A 17,989-nucleotide genomic window follows, 5' to 3' on the forward strand; every position below is an offset into this window, starting at 1 on the left:
TACATATGAATACCACTTCTTGTGTTCTCATTACAAGTGCTATCAATCACTCTCAACCATTGTGTCCTGTAGTCTGTCAGTCTATTTGGTTCCATCAAAACACAGTAGTATCAGTTAACACTAGTCTGGTGATTGAAGTCAGAGGAACGGATGAGAAACTGAGGCTGGAATTCAAATCCGCCATAGATAATGTTATTGCAGTGTCTTTGTTTACCAACTATGCTACTGCCCATGGACCAACCACTTCTTATTCTGTAAACTGGACGCATCTACAATAGTTAAAACCATTCAGTGATTTTATTTGTCTATGGGGAAAAGAGCTATACTGCGTAAATACAGCAATAGAATACTGTATTACCATCAAGAAGGAATTTGTCTTGCACAATCAAATTGCAGGTTCTATCGAATTCAGCCTTGAGTTGTGGATTTATTGTGCAGCGTCCTACACATTCTAATGCTCAAGACATTTAAGGCCAGGGTATTGATTGAAGTCCTTAATGTGAGTCCAGGCTGTATTCAGCCCAGATTCTGTCACACAGGCCATGGGCCTCGAGAAAGAATCTTGGCTGACTACAGCCTGGACCCACATTAAGGACTTCAATCAATACCCTGGACCAGCGGTTCTCAAACCTCTCCTCGGGGAACACCAGACTCTTCACAATTTTGTTGTAGCCCTGAACTACTGTAACTCACCAGATTCACATAGTCAAGGGCTTGATGATTAATTGACTATTTGAATCAGGTGTGCAAGCTGTGGAATAGTTAAAATACATTGACCAGCTGGGGGTCACCGATGAGAGGTTTGAGAACCCCTGCCCTAGACAGCCAGACATTTCCAGCGTCTCCCAGCTAAGATAGATCCCTCAGATAGCCATTTCCAGCTCAGCCTTTTTTAGTTATGTCTGCATTACTTCACACAATAGTTCTACTTAATCGGTTTCAGCCTTTAGCAGATCTTAGATAAGGGGACCTGGGCTAGGGGAAATGTTTGAAACGGGTTTGAAACAGTTGGGCTGCTGTCTGATTTTACAGACTTCCTTACGATTGTAGCTCACTCAAAAGGAACAGGTGAAAGCTTAGCAGACAACACAACCAATCCCATTTCTGTACTTTGTCTTTTACCCAGGCCCCCCCCCCTCCTCCCACTGTGGCCTCCCTGTTGATGGCGGAGATACATTGATTTAGTTTTATGGTACTATTCCCTGACATTTTGCAATGTGGTGTAGAGAACAGTATGTTCGGGGGCCCCATGGCGGCCGGAGCCCCAAAGCGACCGCTTACGTCACTTATGCTTGGAGCCGGCCCTGGTTGTACCACATTAACAAAGCAACAAAACAAAACCTTTTCAGTAAAGAACGTACAGCAAGAGTATTCACATGGGGGTTAACTTGACTTGTAGAAAAGTTTCATGTTGAGTACAGACCCTGGCATTTATTATAATTTATCATGTACTGTGGTTGTGATCAGATGAGTGGTGTAGAGGCATCACTGTTAGAGGAGTTAGAGGGAAGTGTTGACCTCTGCTGGACATTCTCCTGTGGCTCCTTAGTAACAGACCCCACATCTATACTGCCATTGGATGGCCTTGTACGGGAACCACGGGAACTGGCCCTAAGGACAGGTAAGAAAGGGCTGGTCTCGGAGGTGATGATGATGCTGGGAATCTGGCCAATCATTCCTCTCGTTACGATGGCTTCTGACGAATCACCAGCCTGTCGAAGTCAAACAAAAGGTGAGATGAGAAACAATGAACATAAAATGCCAAATGATAGATTTTTGCACCCAATTATCTATGCAACATGGATTCCTGGTTTAATATTATTTTCCATAAAAGATGGTCTTGTATCCTTCGAAGCAAATCTCAAAGATCCCTTTTCCTTTGTCTCCAGCCAGGTCATGTTTTTTGGGTATGGGAGAAAAGGTACCAAAGATAGAGCTAGAGACACCATATTTTATGACAAACAATTTATATACAGTATGTCCTCTACTATTAGCAACTGTAATTTCCTTTCTAGGGTAAATTAGTTGAAATGAAATACACAGAGAACAGAACGACCGGAACATTACTTTTGTGCCTGACGGCGGGTCGGGAGTTAAAGGCGCTGCATGGTCAATCCGACATTTGTTTTGGCCATGCAGCATTTACGGTGCTATAGCCTCTACAGAAGTCAGGGCATTCAGACTTATTGCGTTTCGCGGCGCAGCGCAGAGCTGTCGAGTAGAACTGTTGTCAAGGAAGTGAGTTCGTGTTTATACAGTACCACCCACCCCCACCTACCGTCAACCAATCATGTCAATGAAGAGCAATACGGAGCCCTCTGCATTGTTACAACATTTGTGAGGCGCACAGGGATACGGTACCGAGTTTAATTTGGCCTCTGCATGCCTCCAGAGGCTCCTCAATTCCGTCACACCTTCTATAAGGAGCGTCAGACCACATTTTCGGATCAAGCATAAATTGGCTTGGGACGGAAGTAACAGCTGGCAAGAAGTGCACAATATCTGTCTTATCTCCATGTTTATGGTTTGTAATGCTCATTACTTTAAACAAATGTACTATTAGTCATAATGTCATGTTTGTGTCGATTTGAATAATTCATACTGTAGGTTAGAAATGTTCATTTAAAATAAACCATGCGTCAACATCGCCTTCCAATATTAATTGGACAAAAATTAATCACAATCGTTACTCATGTCTTGATAGAATAAACGTTTTTATACTTTTAACAAACGGCAAACTCATCATGCTTATCAAATTTCTATGGTTTGACTCCCAGAATCATAATGATATATATTTTTAACCACTAACCTGCCCATAAAAGCTTATGTGAGAAGCTGATCGATCAAGTCAATTGATTAAGGCATTATTCTAATGATGCCATATATCATTTTCAAACATTCAGTCCCTTGTTGATATTTTGCTAACTTTACAAAAGCAATATGAACTAGAGGAGACATTGGCCTGTGCTCAAATGTTATTTTATTCCAGGTCATCTGTTAACATTGTGTTACTTTCGTCCCACCCGTATCTCCTGTAACTTCTCCCAGGCTAACACTCAAGACTAGCTATTATAATACTTGAAACCTATGCTGTCGTTTAATTAAGAAAATGACATAAGAAAATGTCAGTTTTGTCAACAACTCTACAACCAAAAAACCCTTCCAGGTCCGTTTTTTAAACTTTTTAAAAACTCGCTCAAAACCACTTTTTGTTGATAATTTGGCAATACATGGGTAGACTGGGCTGTTTTTTGTTGTTGCAGGGACCTCGTCCTCCACATTAGGAATGGGTTGACTTCACTATGTCATTCTAGCTTCTATGTTATCTGAGAAAAGTGTTACTTTCACCCGCCTTACTTTCATCTTGACTCTCTTCCACCTACAATCTGTATATGTAACAATGCTTTGGTTACTTTAAAGGGATACTTTGGCAATGAAGCCCTTTATCTACTTCCCCAGAGTCAAATGAACACATAGATACTATTTCCATGTCTCTGCATCCAGTATGAAGGAAGTTAGAGGTAGTTTGATGAGCCAATGCTAACTGGAAGCCAGTCATTGTGCTAACAGTATTTAGCAATTGCGTAACACTAGTTAGCAACTTCCTTTTTTAATAAAATGTAACCCCTATTTTACCAGGTAAGTTGACTGAGAACACATTCTCATTTACAGCAACGACCTGGGGAATAGTTACAGGGATGAATGAGCCAATTGTAAGCTGGGGATGATTAGGTGACCATGATGGTATGAGGGTCAGATTGGGAATTTAGCCAGGACACCAGGGTTAACACCCCTACTCTTACAATAAGTACCATGGGATTTTTAGTGACCACAGAAAGTCAGGACACCCGTTTTAACATCCCATCTGAAAAACAGCACCCTACACAGGGAAATATTCCCAATCACTGCCCTGGCGAATTGGGATATTATTATTATTATATTATTTTTTTTGAACTGAGGAAAAGGTGCCTCCTACTAGCCCTCCAACACCACTTCCAGCAGCATCTGGTCTCCCATCCAGGACCAACCCTGCTTAGCTTCATAAGCAAGCCAGCAGTGGGATGCAGGGTGGTATGCTTCTGGTAAAGCAGAATCATAATAATGGTATCCACGAGTTCATCTGACTCTGGGGAAGTAGTTAAAAGGCTTCATTCCCGAAATCCCGAAGTATCCCTTTAAGACAGAAGGTTACTTAATACAGGAACAACAGTAGGGAGGTTGGTTGGGGAGAATGGGTGGGCACATAACGCAAACTTCTAGCAATCCTAAGGTTGCATGTTCGAATCGTGTCAGGGACAACTTAAGTATCTTAGCTAATTAACAACTTTAGCTAACCATAACTATTTGCAACTCCTTAGCATGTTAGCTAACCCTTACCCCTAACCTAGCTAACATTAGCCACAAATGCTAACGGCAACAAGACATATTATACTGTATGACTACTAAGACGTATGATACGGTAAGACTGCTTTTCCACCACCGGACCATTCGTAACATATCATAAAATTGGAGGAAGTACTGTAATATATCATAAGAAATGGAGGGACACAAATATATATATATATAATGCGAATGAGTGTGAGAAAGTATTGTTGTCTCTGCAGCTCAGAGTGGAAGTCTGCCTCACGTCATTATAATCTGCCACTGCCGTTCCTGCTCTGACATTATCGGCCCTGACTACAAATCAAAGAGCAAGTGGTAATATTTCTCCCCCTGTAAGGCCTAGCCTGCCACGAGGCATGTCACAGAACAGTTAATTATGTATCTCATTGATAAGGCTGGTTAATCTGCTGTGACATTTGAGATTAAACTGCAGTGATTTAATAAGGCCGTGCCATCCACATGCCTGCTGTCTGCTCATGGCTCATGGCCAGACCTCACAGGAATGCATTAGCATCCGTCAACCCTAATCACACTGAGGCTAGGGCAGAAATACAAAGGATGAATCGTCTTTGGCTAAGGAAGACACTATGGGAGCCCATTACCTAGCTGGGCTAAAGAGGGTAAAAAACAGGGGAATACATGTAATGTTATATTGCAGACTCAGACAATGTTTAGTAGGGCATTAGTGCTGTTTTTTTGTCTATTGGAGGTAGGTAATGGCCACACTGATTGATACAAAACAAGCGCAATTGACTGACACTTTTGACTTATTATGAGTACTTACAGCTAGAGGCAAGCTGCAGGCCCTGTGGCCTATACCTGTCAATGAAATGTCATTCAGAGCTCTATAAGATACACAATTCAGGACTTTGAGGTTGGTTCCTGCTATCATAATGAGTAACATATTGTAATTATTCGGTGAGTCACTTCAATGTTACACTCAATTAAATACCAGTCACATGTAAGTAAAGAGTTTCTAACACAATTTAGCCTTCATCAAATATTTGATCTTGAATGGGCGGATGGTGACCACAACAATCAGTCCGTGTGACACGGTATTGCGCATCTCCAAACATCTATCAAGTCACACCACAGATCATTTGTTACTAAGGCCCAAAGCTTTTAGTCCATCTAAAACACTCAGGTTTAACTCAACCATTAAATTAAGAGGCAAAGAGGATTTTCTAATTCAACCTGAAAGAGCGAATGTCCCTAAAAAACAACTAATCCCTTTGAAAATGGCCTATGTGGCATCAATATGAGTCAGAAACATTTATTCTAGTGTAAATATTGACTACAAAGTGTACTGTAAATAGGATCATTTTGGTCATAGTCATTCTCGCCTAAAACAGAGTTTGGAACGAGTAAATGAAGGTTGGGGGTTTGGATTACAATTATGTCAACAAATCATGCCGCCTTTTGCCAAGCTCCACGTGCAAATCGCCACTTCACTTCCCTTCATTGAATTGGGCTCTGTTGATTCATCGCTCCCAACGTGTTCAAAGGATCATGGCCGTTTTAGACTGAAAAGCCCTATACCGAATGACCATGAAATGCAGGATTTTGATTATCACTATCATCGCTAGCATAGCTGAAGTTCGCGAGCTAGCTGGCTAATGTTAGCCTACCTCAATACAACTCAGATTTTGCTTGGAAACATGATAACATTTCAAAATAATACTTTTCTGTCATGATTGTGATGTGGCCAGATTGACTTTAGATGCACTATAACTTTAGCCAGCTAACTAAGATTGAGGGGACCACTGTATTTTAGCTAGCTAACATTAGTATTGCTAGCTATTTTATTTTATTTTTTTATTTTTTTTATTTTATCCCCTTTTCTCCCCAATTTTCGTGGTATCCAATCGCTAGTAATTACTATATTGTCTCATCGCTACAACTCCCGTACGGGCTCGGGAGAGACGAAGGTCGAAAGCCATGCGTCCTCCGAAGCACAACCCAACCAAGCCGCACTGCTTCTTTAACACAGCGCGCCTCCAACCCGGAAGCCAGCCGCACCAATGTGTCAGAGGAAACACCGTGCACCTGGCCCCCTTGGTTAACACGCACTGCGCCCGGCCCGCCACAGGAGTCGCTGGAGCGCGATGAGACAAGGATATCCCTACCGGCCAAACCCACCCTAACCCGGACGACGCTAGCCCAATTGTGCGTCGCCCCACGGACCTCCCGGTCGCGGCCGGCTGCGACAGAGCCTGGGCGCGAACCCAGAGACTCTGGTGGCGCAGTTAGCACTGCGATGCAGTGCCCTAGACCACTGCGCCACCCGGGAGGCCCTTTTGCTAGCTATTTTTGACTAACTTTGCTAGTAACAGTAATGGCAAAGTTGTTTCCTACTAATTTGCCTACTTTAGCAATATCATCGTATTTCCATGTCACTAAGTTAGTGTAATTTAGACAAAACAGTCACATTAACCACCGAGGTGCAACCCATGTGAAGGGCAGAAATAAATATTGGATGCAGCCACTAGCTAACTCTTTTCTGACTACAACAGTTGACTAACTAGCAGCAACAAACTCAAACCAACCCAGGGCCATAGCAAAATATGTCACAGTTGGTTGCATAGTGTAACGGCTTCACCGGCCTCAATCTAATCCAATGGAGCCAGTCAGTCTACATCTGTAAAGCATTAAATTAGCTTCCAAACAAGATTACATTATTTCTCGAGCTATCTTATAATTGAGGGAGGATGACAATTGTTGACCCTGTTTTTCTGTTAGACAAAGTGCAGAGTTGGGTGCCAGACTGATCTCCTGGTCATGAACAGATGCTACCAGAAGGAGACCTACCAGAAGGAGTAAGGTGGGTATCATAACATGTCCGTCAATGTGATTGCAACGGTTTACCGTTTCACTTGCTATATTCACAACTTGTCAGACAAGACCTCAGAATAAAAGCCTAGCCCAAACCATCAAAAACAGCCCCAGACCCTTATTCCTCTACCAAAACTTTACAGTTGGCACTATGCATTTGGGCAGGTAGCGTTCTCCTGGCATCCGCCAAACCCAGATTCGTCCGCCAGACTGCCAGTGTGATTCATCACTCCAGAGAACACGTTTCCACTGATCTAGAGTCCAATAGAGACAAGTTTTACACCCCTCTAGTCGACGCTTGACATTGCGCATGGTGATCTTACGCTTGTGTGCGCCTGCTCGGCCATGGAAACCCATTTCATGAAGCTCCCGTTATTGTGCTGACTTTGCTTCCAGAGGCAGTTTGAAACTTGGTAATGAGTGCTGCAACCAAAGACAGACAATTTTTAGCTTCAGCGTTCGGCAGTCCCGTTCTGTGAGCTTGTGTGGCCTACCACCTCGCGGCTGAGTCGCTGTTGCTCCTAGACGTTTCCACTTCCACTTGACCGGAGAAGCTCTAGCATGGCTGTGTGCTCGATTTTATACACTTGTCAGCAACGGGTGTGGCCGAAATAGCAGAGTCCACTAATTTGAAGGGGTGTCCACATACTTTTGTGGATATAGTGATAGGCTACAAAAGCTATGGGACATTTATTTAAAAAAAATGTTTTATACTAGACCTAATAGCCTATTCGGGGAAAGAAGCAGGCTTGCTCTTGTCAATTGCTGAATGTAAAACAGACCTACAGCAGCATAGAAAATGCATGTTGGGGAAAGTTGAGGAGAGAAAGTGCATTTGTTGTGATAATGTTGTACCGATGCATTGCAAATAGTTGCACAGGACATACAGAGATGAGCACAGTGAAAAATATGTCCCAAAGGAATTGACCAGCTTTAGAAAAATGGAAATCACTTACAAACCACTTAAGCAATGAGGCAATGCCATGCTGTGCAAGATGCAGGCTAAATGGCATTTTTTTGCTTTTGAATTGTTACATTTATATAAGAGTTACTATATTATTTTTCATTAAGCCTAGATGTACATGCATCCTACTGCATTGAAGTATTATTTGCAGTTGTCACTATGACAATGAACACTGAAAGCACTGAATGGTCACTCTGAACCAGTATCTGTGTGTTACATGCTGACTAGACGGGGGCCGCGCATGCGTCCGCGTTGAGCATCCACACAAGTCGCAATTAGGACATGCAGGTTGAAATATCAAAACGAACTCTGAACCAACTATATTAATTTGGGGACAGGTCGAAACACATTCAACATTCATGAACATTTAACTAGCTAGCTTGCTGTTGCTAGCCAATTTGTCCTGGGGATATAAACATGGGGTTGTTATTTTACCTGAAATGCACACGGTCCTTTTTTTCTGAATCTTTGTAGAATTTTTACCCATTGAGTCAACACAAAATCATGTGTTCTCTACTCCGACAATTAATCTACAGATAAAGGGGAAACCTAGTTAGTTTCTAGTAATCTCTTCTTCTTCTGTGGACTTTATATGGCGGTTGGCAACCAACTGTTAGGTACATTCCCACTACCAACTGGACTGGAGTGTGGACCTCAGTATATATTTCAATCACCCACATGGGTATATGCTCCTAAAAACCAATGAGGAAATGGCAGAGGTGGGACTTGCAGCACGTCATGCATCAAAAATAGAACCAAGTTCTATTTTAGTGCCTGGCTACGCAAACGCACACGAGCAGTTTGGATGAAATGATTGAACAACATGTATGTGTACATTTATTTTGCAACGCTCACACACACAACGTGTTAGAGACCTCATGAATATCTGTGGTACCACCTTATAGGCAGAGGCAAGTAGGATGCATTGATCAGTTGATTGACAGGTGCAGGACTCTAAAAGGATAAACATTCCTCTAGTGTGGATGCTCACCAATGTTATATAGTTATGTAGCCTATAGTTTATCATTATAGTTATTGTTACAGTTATTGGCTTGCTGGATGGCCTGGGCCTTAAAGAACTCTACCACAACACAACTAACGTTTTTATCATAACAGAACTAGCCTACTAGTAGGTCTGTCTAGCTAACGATAGGGAGCTTGAATTAAATAAATATAAAATGACACTTATACACTTGTTTACATGACTTTTATACTTTATAAACGGACTCTTTCAAATAATTTAATCTGGCAAGTTTGCCACCAGCACGCTGCAGTAGGGAAGTAAAGTGGAAGTCGAATCCATAATTTCCATCGTTTGGCTGTGCACACAGCACATACAGTAGGATCTGAGGGCCCATGCTGAATCTTTTTAGCCTCTTAAGGCGGAAGGGGCATTGTCGTGACCTCTTCACGACTGTGTTGATGTGTGTAGACCATGATAGCTCCTTAGTGATGTGGACAAAGAGGAACTTGAAGCTCTGGACCTGTTCCACAACAGCCCCGGCGATGTGGATGGGGGCGTGCTCGGCCCTCCGTTTCCTGACGTCCACGATCAGCTCCTTTGCCTTGCTGATGATGTGGAAGAGGTTGTTGTCCTGGCACCACACTGCCAGGTCTCTGACCTCCTCCCTGTTGGCAGTCTCATCGTCGTCGGTGATCAGTCCTACCACTGTTGTGTCGTGTGTAAACAATGATTGTATTGGAGTCATGTGCGGCCACACAGTTGTGGGTAAACAGGGAGTACAGGAGGGGACTAAGCACGCACCCCTGAGGGGCCCCCGTGTTGAGGGTCACCGTGGTAAATGTGTTGTTGCCTACCCTCACCACCTGGAGGCGGCCCGTCAGGAAGTCCAGGATCCATTGCAGAGGGAGGTGTTTAATCCCAGGGTCCATATTTTAGTGATGAGCTTGGAGGGCACAATGGTGTTGAACGCTGAGCTGTAGTCAATGAACAGCATTCTCACATAGGTGTTTGTACAGGTGGGAAAGGGCAGTGAGGAGTGCAATAGAGATTGTGTCGTCTGTGGATCTGTTGGGGAGGTATGCGAATTGGAGTGGGTCCAGAGTGTCTGGGATGATGGCGTTGATGTGAGCCATCACGAGCCTTTCAAAGCATTTCATGGCTACAGATGCGAGTGCTATGGGGTGATAGTCTTTTAGACAGTTTACCTTGGTGTTTTTGGGCACAGGGACTATGGTGGTCTGCTTGAAACATGTAGGCATTACAGACGGTCAGGGAGAGGTTGAAAATGTCAGTGAAGACACTGGTCAGCGAGTACATGTCCTGGTAATCCGTCTGGCTCTGTGGCCTTGTGAATGTTAACCTGTTTAACTTTTTACTGCAATGGGCTAAATCAGGGTCACACAGAGTATTTCTTGGTAGTCTTAAACAAATCTATTTTGAAACAAACGATAACACCTCAGACACATGGTTATGGGTTTAAAAAAAATAAGACACCTGTACCAGATATAGAGTTGAAATGTATTACATTTTGAGTTTGCGTCCCAATAATACAATTTATATACATCTCAGAAGACTGAAATATAACAAAAACGTTTGACATTGAAACACCGGATTTTCAGCAGTTTTTTTAAGAGAATGTTTATTAATTATGAAATTATGAAAAATATTAACAATGTTTCACCCATGAGGCCACTAGGTAATTTGACTGCAGAAAATGGCTTCGGAGACTGTGATCACACAGTAGTCCGGAACAGCTGGTGCTCCCATGCATAGTTCAGATCGAGCATAAACCTGTCACGCCCTGACCTTAGTTTCTTGTTTATGTCTCTATTTTGGTTTGGTCAGGGCGTGAGTTGGGGTGGGCATTCTATGTTTTGTTCTATGTTTTGTATTTCTATGTGTTTGGCCTGGTATGGTTCCCAATCAGAGGCAGCTGTCAATCGTTGTCTCTGATTGAGAACCATACTTAGGTATCCTGTTTTCCCACTGTTAGTTGTGGGTGGTTATTTTCTGTTTAGTGTTGGTTGCACCTTGCAGAACTGTTTCGGCTATTCTTTTTGTTATTTTGTATTCAGTGTTCATTCAGTTAAGCTATTAAAGATGAACACGTACCCCGCTGCATTTTGGTCTGACGATTCCTCTTCTTCTTCCGATGAATGCCGTGACAAAACCAGCATTGGCCGACGTCCACTTAGCGGATGTTTTGGCGGTATTTTAGGTGTAACTGCGGTATGGCACTGACAAATCGATGAGCGGTTGCTCTGGTGTGTCACCAACTACTCCCTTCCTTTTTATCCCTACCGCATTAGAAGTTCAAATCGGAGACAGAAAGTGTAGGCTCTATCGATGATAGAAATAATGACAGACTAATGCATGTTGTCGTGTGAATTTGGATGGGGGGGGGGGGGGTTTATAGCCTATAAGTCTAATCAAAGTGTAGACAATAGAACATCACGCATTGGAGGGTTTGAGTGTATAAAGTCGGCTGTGGCTTCGTTACCTTGTCATGGACACTGCATCCAATGGCAGTGTCCATTGGATGCAGTTACTAAGGTAACGCAAGGAGCCGCTTGTGACGGCTCTGACACGGCTCCACCTCCAACACATCAACTGATATGTGGATGGCGGTTAGCGCGGATCTGTCACGAATCCCGTTTCCTGAGTCTGTTTTTTGCCTGTGTTCTGTCCTGGAGTGTTTTTTTCCGGCGTCCTGGAACGCACCCTGTCTGGTTGCCGGGCAATGTAGCCAGTTGGGAGAGTTCTGATTACCCGCACCTGTATCCCATCAGCTATCTGCACACCTGGTCCTGATCATCATCTCTCCTCTTAAGCCCGGACCTGACATCCATTCCCTGCCGGATCGTTAGCCATGAACAGTATGTTGTGCCCACGAACCAGCCTCCAGTTGATAGAGTTTGTTTTGTTGTTTTGTACGTCTTGCTTGCCTTTAACTTACCTCCGTTTGTTCTGTCTACAGCCATTCACCCGGAACCCATATCCCATCCCTGTCTGCTCGTCGCCAGTTTTTGTTTATCCCTTGGATCTGCCTATCCAATCCCATCAACACACCTCCGCTGCCCGCTCCACCACCTGGAACTATCTACCTCCACGTTCTCATTTATTAATAAATACTCACCATCTTCATACTCACCTTGTCCTGGTCTGCTTCTGGGTCCAATTTTGGTAAACCCTGACAGGATCTGATAGAATCTAGCCCTAAGTGCCTTGGGGGGGTCAAACCACTGAATACTGTAATACTGCGGCTCCAACCCAGATGAAAGACAGCTAAAATTGATTTGACTTTTCAGAGTGAGTGAACAAGGGCAAATGCACCAAAGGGGGACAGTTAATTAACAGTCAGATCGAATCTCTATCAATCTCTATCATCATTTTATAACAATATGTTGTAAAGACATTTAAGAGGCATTTTAAATACAACTTTTCTTAGTCATGAACCCTGATAACACCCATCATATATCTATATACCCGCTTTACAGAAATGTCTACTATATGCTCATGAATTTAAGAAATGGATTCTAATCCTCCGATACAGATTGCCTCTACGAAGACTATGACCCATAGAGGTACACTATTCCACAGTTAGTAAAACCCTGCCTTAGCAGATGCCATCACATTTTAAATGATAACACTGAAAGACACCATAAGATGAACACACCCTTCAAACATTTCATAATTCAATTAGATGTCTATGGTACTGCAAAGCCCTCCTAGAGCTTCTTCCCTGGAGGGATTTTCAGTTGATCCATTGTAACATCCTGTCTGTAATGAGGTGCCAGATTAGTTTAGGAGCCATGCGATTGGCTCACACAAATCCAGGGATGCATTCCAAGCCAAAATATGGTTTAATTAACGCCCTAAAGTCTATTGACGGACCGGTGTGTCAATCTAAGAAACATTATAAAAAATCCCATCAAAATCCATCAGTTTAAGTTAGATAGCTGTTTTTTTGCATGGGCTGCTTCTCAATCCACCACATCCTCCTATGTCGCCCTTCCGCATCTGCTGTGGAAAATGGCAGAGCTACAGTGTTGTTTGTCAGACTAGAAGACATACAGAAAATCTGTATTCGCACGAAAACGTCTGTAGCATCTGAGAGGTTTGGCCTAATAATATGACCACTCTATTGAAAGGGGAGACTCTCACAAACATGGTGGTGTTCGCCGTTTTGTTCTACGATCCCCACAAGCCCTACAGGACTCGTCTGAAGTCGATCACACTGATGTGCCAACTTTTGTCTGTAGCATCCAAAACATTTGGGCTACAAACTTAAGGTAACCCAACATACACTTCAAAACCTTATTACTCATGATTTCTTTTTGCCATTTATGAATGTGTTATTCAACACTTTTCTATGGGCTATAGTAGTAAAGCCCAAATTCAATATTTTATAAAGGCCAACAGCTTAGAATTTAGATTTGTGGCGGATTAAACATAAAAATCCTTTCTGATGTAAATTTGGACTTAGTTCTTGCCTAATTCCTCTACAAGTTTTATTGCATTACAGTAAAGACAGATTGGTGCAGCTTTTTTCAAGTGTGTTACTGTTTGATTAGGTGTTTCTCAGGTAGAGGCACTGAATATTAGGTACCATTGGTGAGATTAACGTGTATTGATGTTGGGAGTAGAGCATGTGATAGAATTAAAAGTGTCTTAATAATAACAAAATAATAATACAGAATCATAATGTGTACCAGTAAGTAATATGCTATTAATTTATCTGAATGTTGATAATCTGATCTGTGTGCTCTATTGTCTGATATCTGAGTTTGATTGGTTATACCTAGGAATTCATATAGGGGCGGATGGGGCTTCCCAGGTCACTCATTACAAGTGACTTGAAGCCGAAGCTACATCTCTGTGTGATTTATTTCTATACTTCAGGGTTATAACACATAAGTGCAAGTGAGGTGAGAATTTAAAAAAAAACTTGATGTTGACTCTTACTGACCTCTACTGTGTTAGACAACCATTCACACTGTTCTGCCTTTAGAGCCCGAAATATCCTCCACGCATTCAGAACATTGTCAAACATGTGGAAGGGAACAGAGAGTAGGCTTGCCGCTTGACTTAACCTTGCCCTGATGTGTTAGTTACCTTCTCAAAAATGCCAGAGTCGTGGCTCTTCATCTTGGAGCTGAAGCTGGAGGAGCTGTAAGGCTTGAGGGCTGGGAGCTCGGTTGTGTCCTTGCCGATATCGCAGGACACCTGGCGGCTAGCCGGCCTGGAGCCCATACTGGAGAGGTCAGCCTCCGTATCTGTCCAGCCCTGGGAGAAGGACCATTACATAACCGTCAGACAGACGCCTGGACAGACAGACAAACAGACACATACATGTATCAGGACATATTTATCCGTACCGATTCGCTGTCGGAGGCGGAGGAGAGGCGGGACTTGACGGTGCTGGTGCGGCGTAAGCGATCGCTGATGTCGGAGGTCTGGCTGGTGACAGTGGAGCGTCTGGTGGACATGAAGCTGCTCTCGGTGGAGCGCAGGTCACGTCTACGTACACACAGCAACACACCCAGACACGGGATGTACTTGGCTATGGCCATCCTGAAGACAGAATGGAGTGGAGAAAATAAGGAGATGTACCCACATGAAAAAATACTACAGTTTACTATCGAATAGTACAGTACTTAGTATCCCTCGATCATGTGTAGTACTTTTATTATAGAATGTCAGTATACGGTAGAACAGTGTTTCCCAACCCTGGTCTGCAAGTACCCCCAACAGTACAGATTTTTGTTGTAGCCCTTGACAAACACACCTCATTAAGCTCATTGAGGGCTTGATGATTAATTGACAAGTTGAATCAGGTGTCCTTGTCCATGGTTGCAATAAAAAAATGTGCTGTTGGGGGTACTCGACGACTGGGGTTTGGAAACACTGCTCTAGAATACTACAGTAAATACTACTGTATTATCCACACAAAAAACACTGTAGTAAATACTACAGTAATGGCCGCAAAAACGGTACACTTTTTAAACTACTGCAGTATTGCATCTGCAAATATCACAATTTGTGCCACCCATAAGTGAGAAACTTACATGCCAATGTGCAAAGGTATGAGGTATTTTAGGTAGACACAGTATGTACATGAAGGTAAAGTGACTAGGCATCAGGATTAGGGCTGTGGCGGTGACCATATTACTGCCACACCTGCAGTCATGAGTCATCACCACAGTAAAATTCCACGTGACCGGTGAGTCACTGTAATATCCTTTTATGCACTATGGACATGCTTTTGTAGTACCCAACTTGCTAACTACCATCAGGTCCTAATGGGCTGGAACTCAGTTTTCTATTGTCATTCTAACCACTCTGACGTCAATGCAAATGCAGTCGAAAATCACATCAAACACTCATCAACAAAACAGTAGGCCTACAGTACTTTTAAAACTCACCTCGCTGAAGGCTAATCAATTTGAAGAAGGAACTTCAACAGCAGGTTGAAACTGAGTGTAAAACATGTTGTTTCAAAGCCTAACAACGAAATGGACAGTGCTTTCTAAGGTGATGATTAATTCAAAACAACCATATGCATCTTAGAGCTTATGCACATGATCAGGATAGGTATTAATAAGAGTAAAATAAAGGACAGAGCAGCAGCAGCAGCAAATGATGAGTGTAAAAATGTGTGTGTAATATGTATACATGTGTGTTTGTCTTGTGTCGATCTGAGTGTGTGTGTTATGTGTGTGTGGGCGTATGTAGTGTATGTGTGTGGGTTTTGTGTGGGAGGGTCAATGTAGTGTGTGTGAGTGTGTATATGGTTTGTATATATAGTCTAGTGAGTGTACGTAGGGTCAGTGACTAGCCAGGGGCCTGATGTATCATGTCAGAGGAAATTATGACTAACACTGAAAACCTCTGGACATTCAGTACTACAGTACGACTCTTGGCCTTCCATTCTAACCCCCTCTCACCGGCTGTACAATATAATCTTGTTGCCATCTGATGTACAGTCAAATGTCATAAAAAATCAACACAGCAAAGCTCCCCCTCTCTGCCATGCCCAAATTGTATTGCTACTGATGATATCTGGAAATGTGTATGTATGCCCTGGCCTGTCTACTGTTGCTAGCCCCAATTCTGACTTGTTCTCAGATTTCGGCTTCACGGATTTCTGCCCTCGGAAAACCTTGGGTATTCTTCAAGTTAACACTAGAAGCTTATTACCTGAAATGGATCAGTTGAAAGTCTGGGTTCACAGCTCCAATCCAGATGTGTTGGTCATTACTGAGACATGGTTAAGAATAAGTGTTCTAAAACACTGATTTTAACATTTCTGGTTATAACCTTTTTCTGCAAGACAGATCTTCCAAATGTGGTGGAGTGGCAATCTTTACCAAGGATCACCGTCAGTGCTCGGTTGTCTCCACCAAGTCTGTCCCCAAACAATTTGATTTGCTGGTTTTAAGCATTCATCTTTCAAATAGCTCTTTGTTGACTGTTGCTGGGTGTTCAAATCAAATCAAATTGTATTGGTCACATACGCGTGATTAGCAGATGTTATTGCTCTGAGCTCATCAACTTTGTTATCCAAAGACTGAACATTAGCAAGTAATATACTCGGAAGCGGTGGGTGGTGTGCGCACCTCCTAAGAATCAGCTTGATTCCCTTTGTCGAAGATGCTTGGACCTTATTTTTTTATATTTTCAGTGGTATTGTTAACTAGCATGCCCCCATAAAGAAAATTAGAATTAAAAACAGGTTCAGTTCTTTGTTCAACCATGATCTGGCAGAGTTACTCCACCTCAAGAACACCATTTGGCGAAAGGCTCGGCACACAAATACTTAGGCTGACTGGCAAATGGGAAATAAGTTCAGGCAAATAGGAAATAAGTGCACTCAGGCTATCCGGAAGTCCAAAGTTAGTTACTGTACTTTAAGGAGCAGTTCTCTCTCTGTGGATCTAACCCCAAGATGTTCTGGAAAACAGTGAAAGACCTGGAGAATAAACCCTCCTCTTCACAGCTGCCCATGTCCCTTAATGTTGATGATGTGGTTGTTACTGACAAGGAGCGTATGGCTGAGCTCTTTAATCGTCACTTCAAGTCAGGATTCCTATTTGACTCAGTCATGCCTCCTTGCCTGTCCAACACTTCCTCTTCTCCCATTCCTTCTAATGCTACTAGCCCTGATGCTCCTCCCTCTTTTTCCCCTGCCCCGCTACACAGCTTCTCCCTGCAAATAGTCACTGAGTCTGAGGTGCTAAAAGAGCTCCATAAACTTGACCCCAAAAAACATCTGGGTCAGATGGTTTAGAACTTTTCTTCTTTAAGGTTGCAGCCCCTACCATTGCCGAGCCCATCTCTCACCTTTTTAACCGGTCTCTCCTCTCTAGGGAGGCTCCTAGTGCTTGGAAGGCAGCCACGGTGCATCCTTTATTTAAAGGGGGAGATCAAGCTGATCGTAACGGTTATAGAACCAATTTCTATCTTGCCTTGTTTATCAAAAGTGTTGGAGAAAAAGTGTCAATAATCAACGGACTGGCTCAGGCACTGCCTGTCACCAAGGGAGTACCCCAAGGCTAGATCCTAGGCCCCACACTCTTCTCAATTTACATCAACAACATAGCTCAGACAGTAGGAAGAGCTCAACAAAGCTTTCTTAGTGTCCAACAAATGTTCTCTGCCCTTAACCTTGTTCTGAACACCTCCAAAACAAAGGTCACGTGATTTGGTAAGAAAAATGCCCACCACCGGTGTGATTACTACCTCTGAGGGTTCAGAGCTTGAGGTAGTAACCTCACAAGTATCCAAGCTGCAGGCTAAGGTTGCATCTAGACTTGGTTTCCTCTATAGTAATCACACCTACCCAC

The 17,989-nt window shown here is 43.0% G+C and overlaps 1 protein-coding gene across 2 annotated transcripts in view; it reads right to left on the reverse strand.

The window, feature by feature from the left end:
* Window positions 1-1,236: 1,236 nt before the first annotated feature.
* Window positions 1,237-17,989, reverse strand: part of LOC120045614 (melanopsin-A-like) — a 75,415-nt gene continuing 58,662 nt past the window's right edge. Inside the window, exons 8-11 of one of the 2 annotated variants that reach the window (XM_038990519.1) lie at window positions 14,522-14,717; window positions 14,259-14,429; window positions 1,519-1,712; window positions 1,237-1,304 (exon numbers count right to left, since the gene is read on the reverse strand). In XM_038990519.1, coding sequence (XP_038846447.1) covers window positions 1,283-1,304; window positions 1,519-1,712; window positions 14,259-14,429; window positions 14,522-14,717 — 583 coding nt within the window. In that variant the 3' untranslated portion in view covers window positions 1,237-1,282. Of the gene's footprint in view, window positions 1,305-1,463; window positions 1,713-14,258; window positions 14,430-14,521; window positions 14,718-17,989 lie in introns of those variants that run through there. The other variant, XM_038990518.1, reaches the window with a different exon arrangement.

This window comes from Salvelinus namaycush, chromosome 4, assembly GCF_016432855.1.
Source record: "Salvelinus namaycush isolate Seneca chromosome 4, SaNama_1.0, whole genome shotgun sequence".
Lineage (NCBI taxonomy): Eukaryota > Metazoa > Chordata > Actinopteri > Salmoniformes > Salmonidae > Salvelinus > Salvelinus namaycush.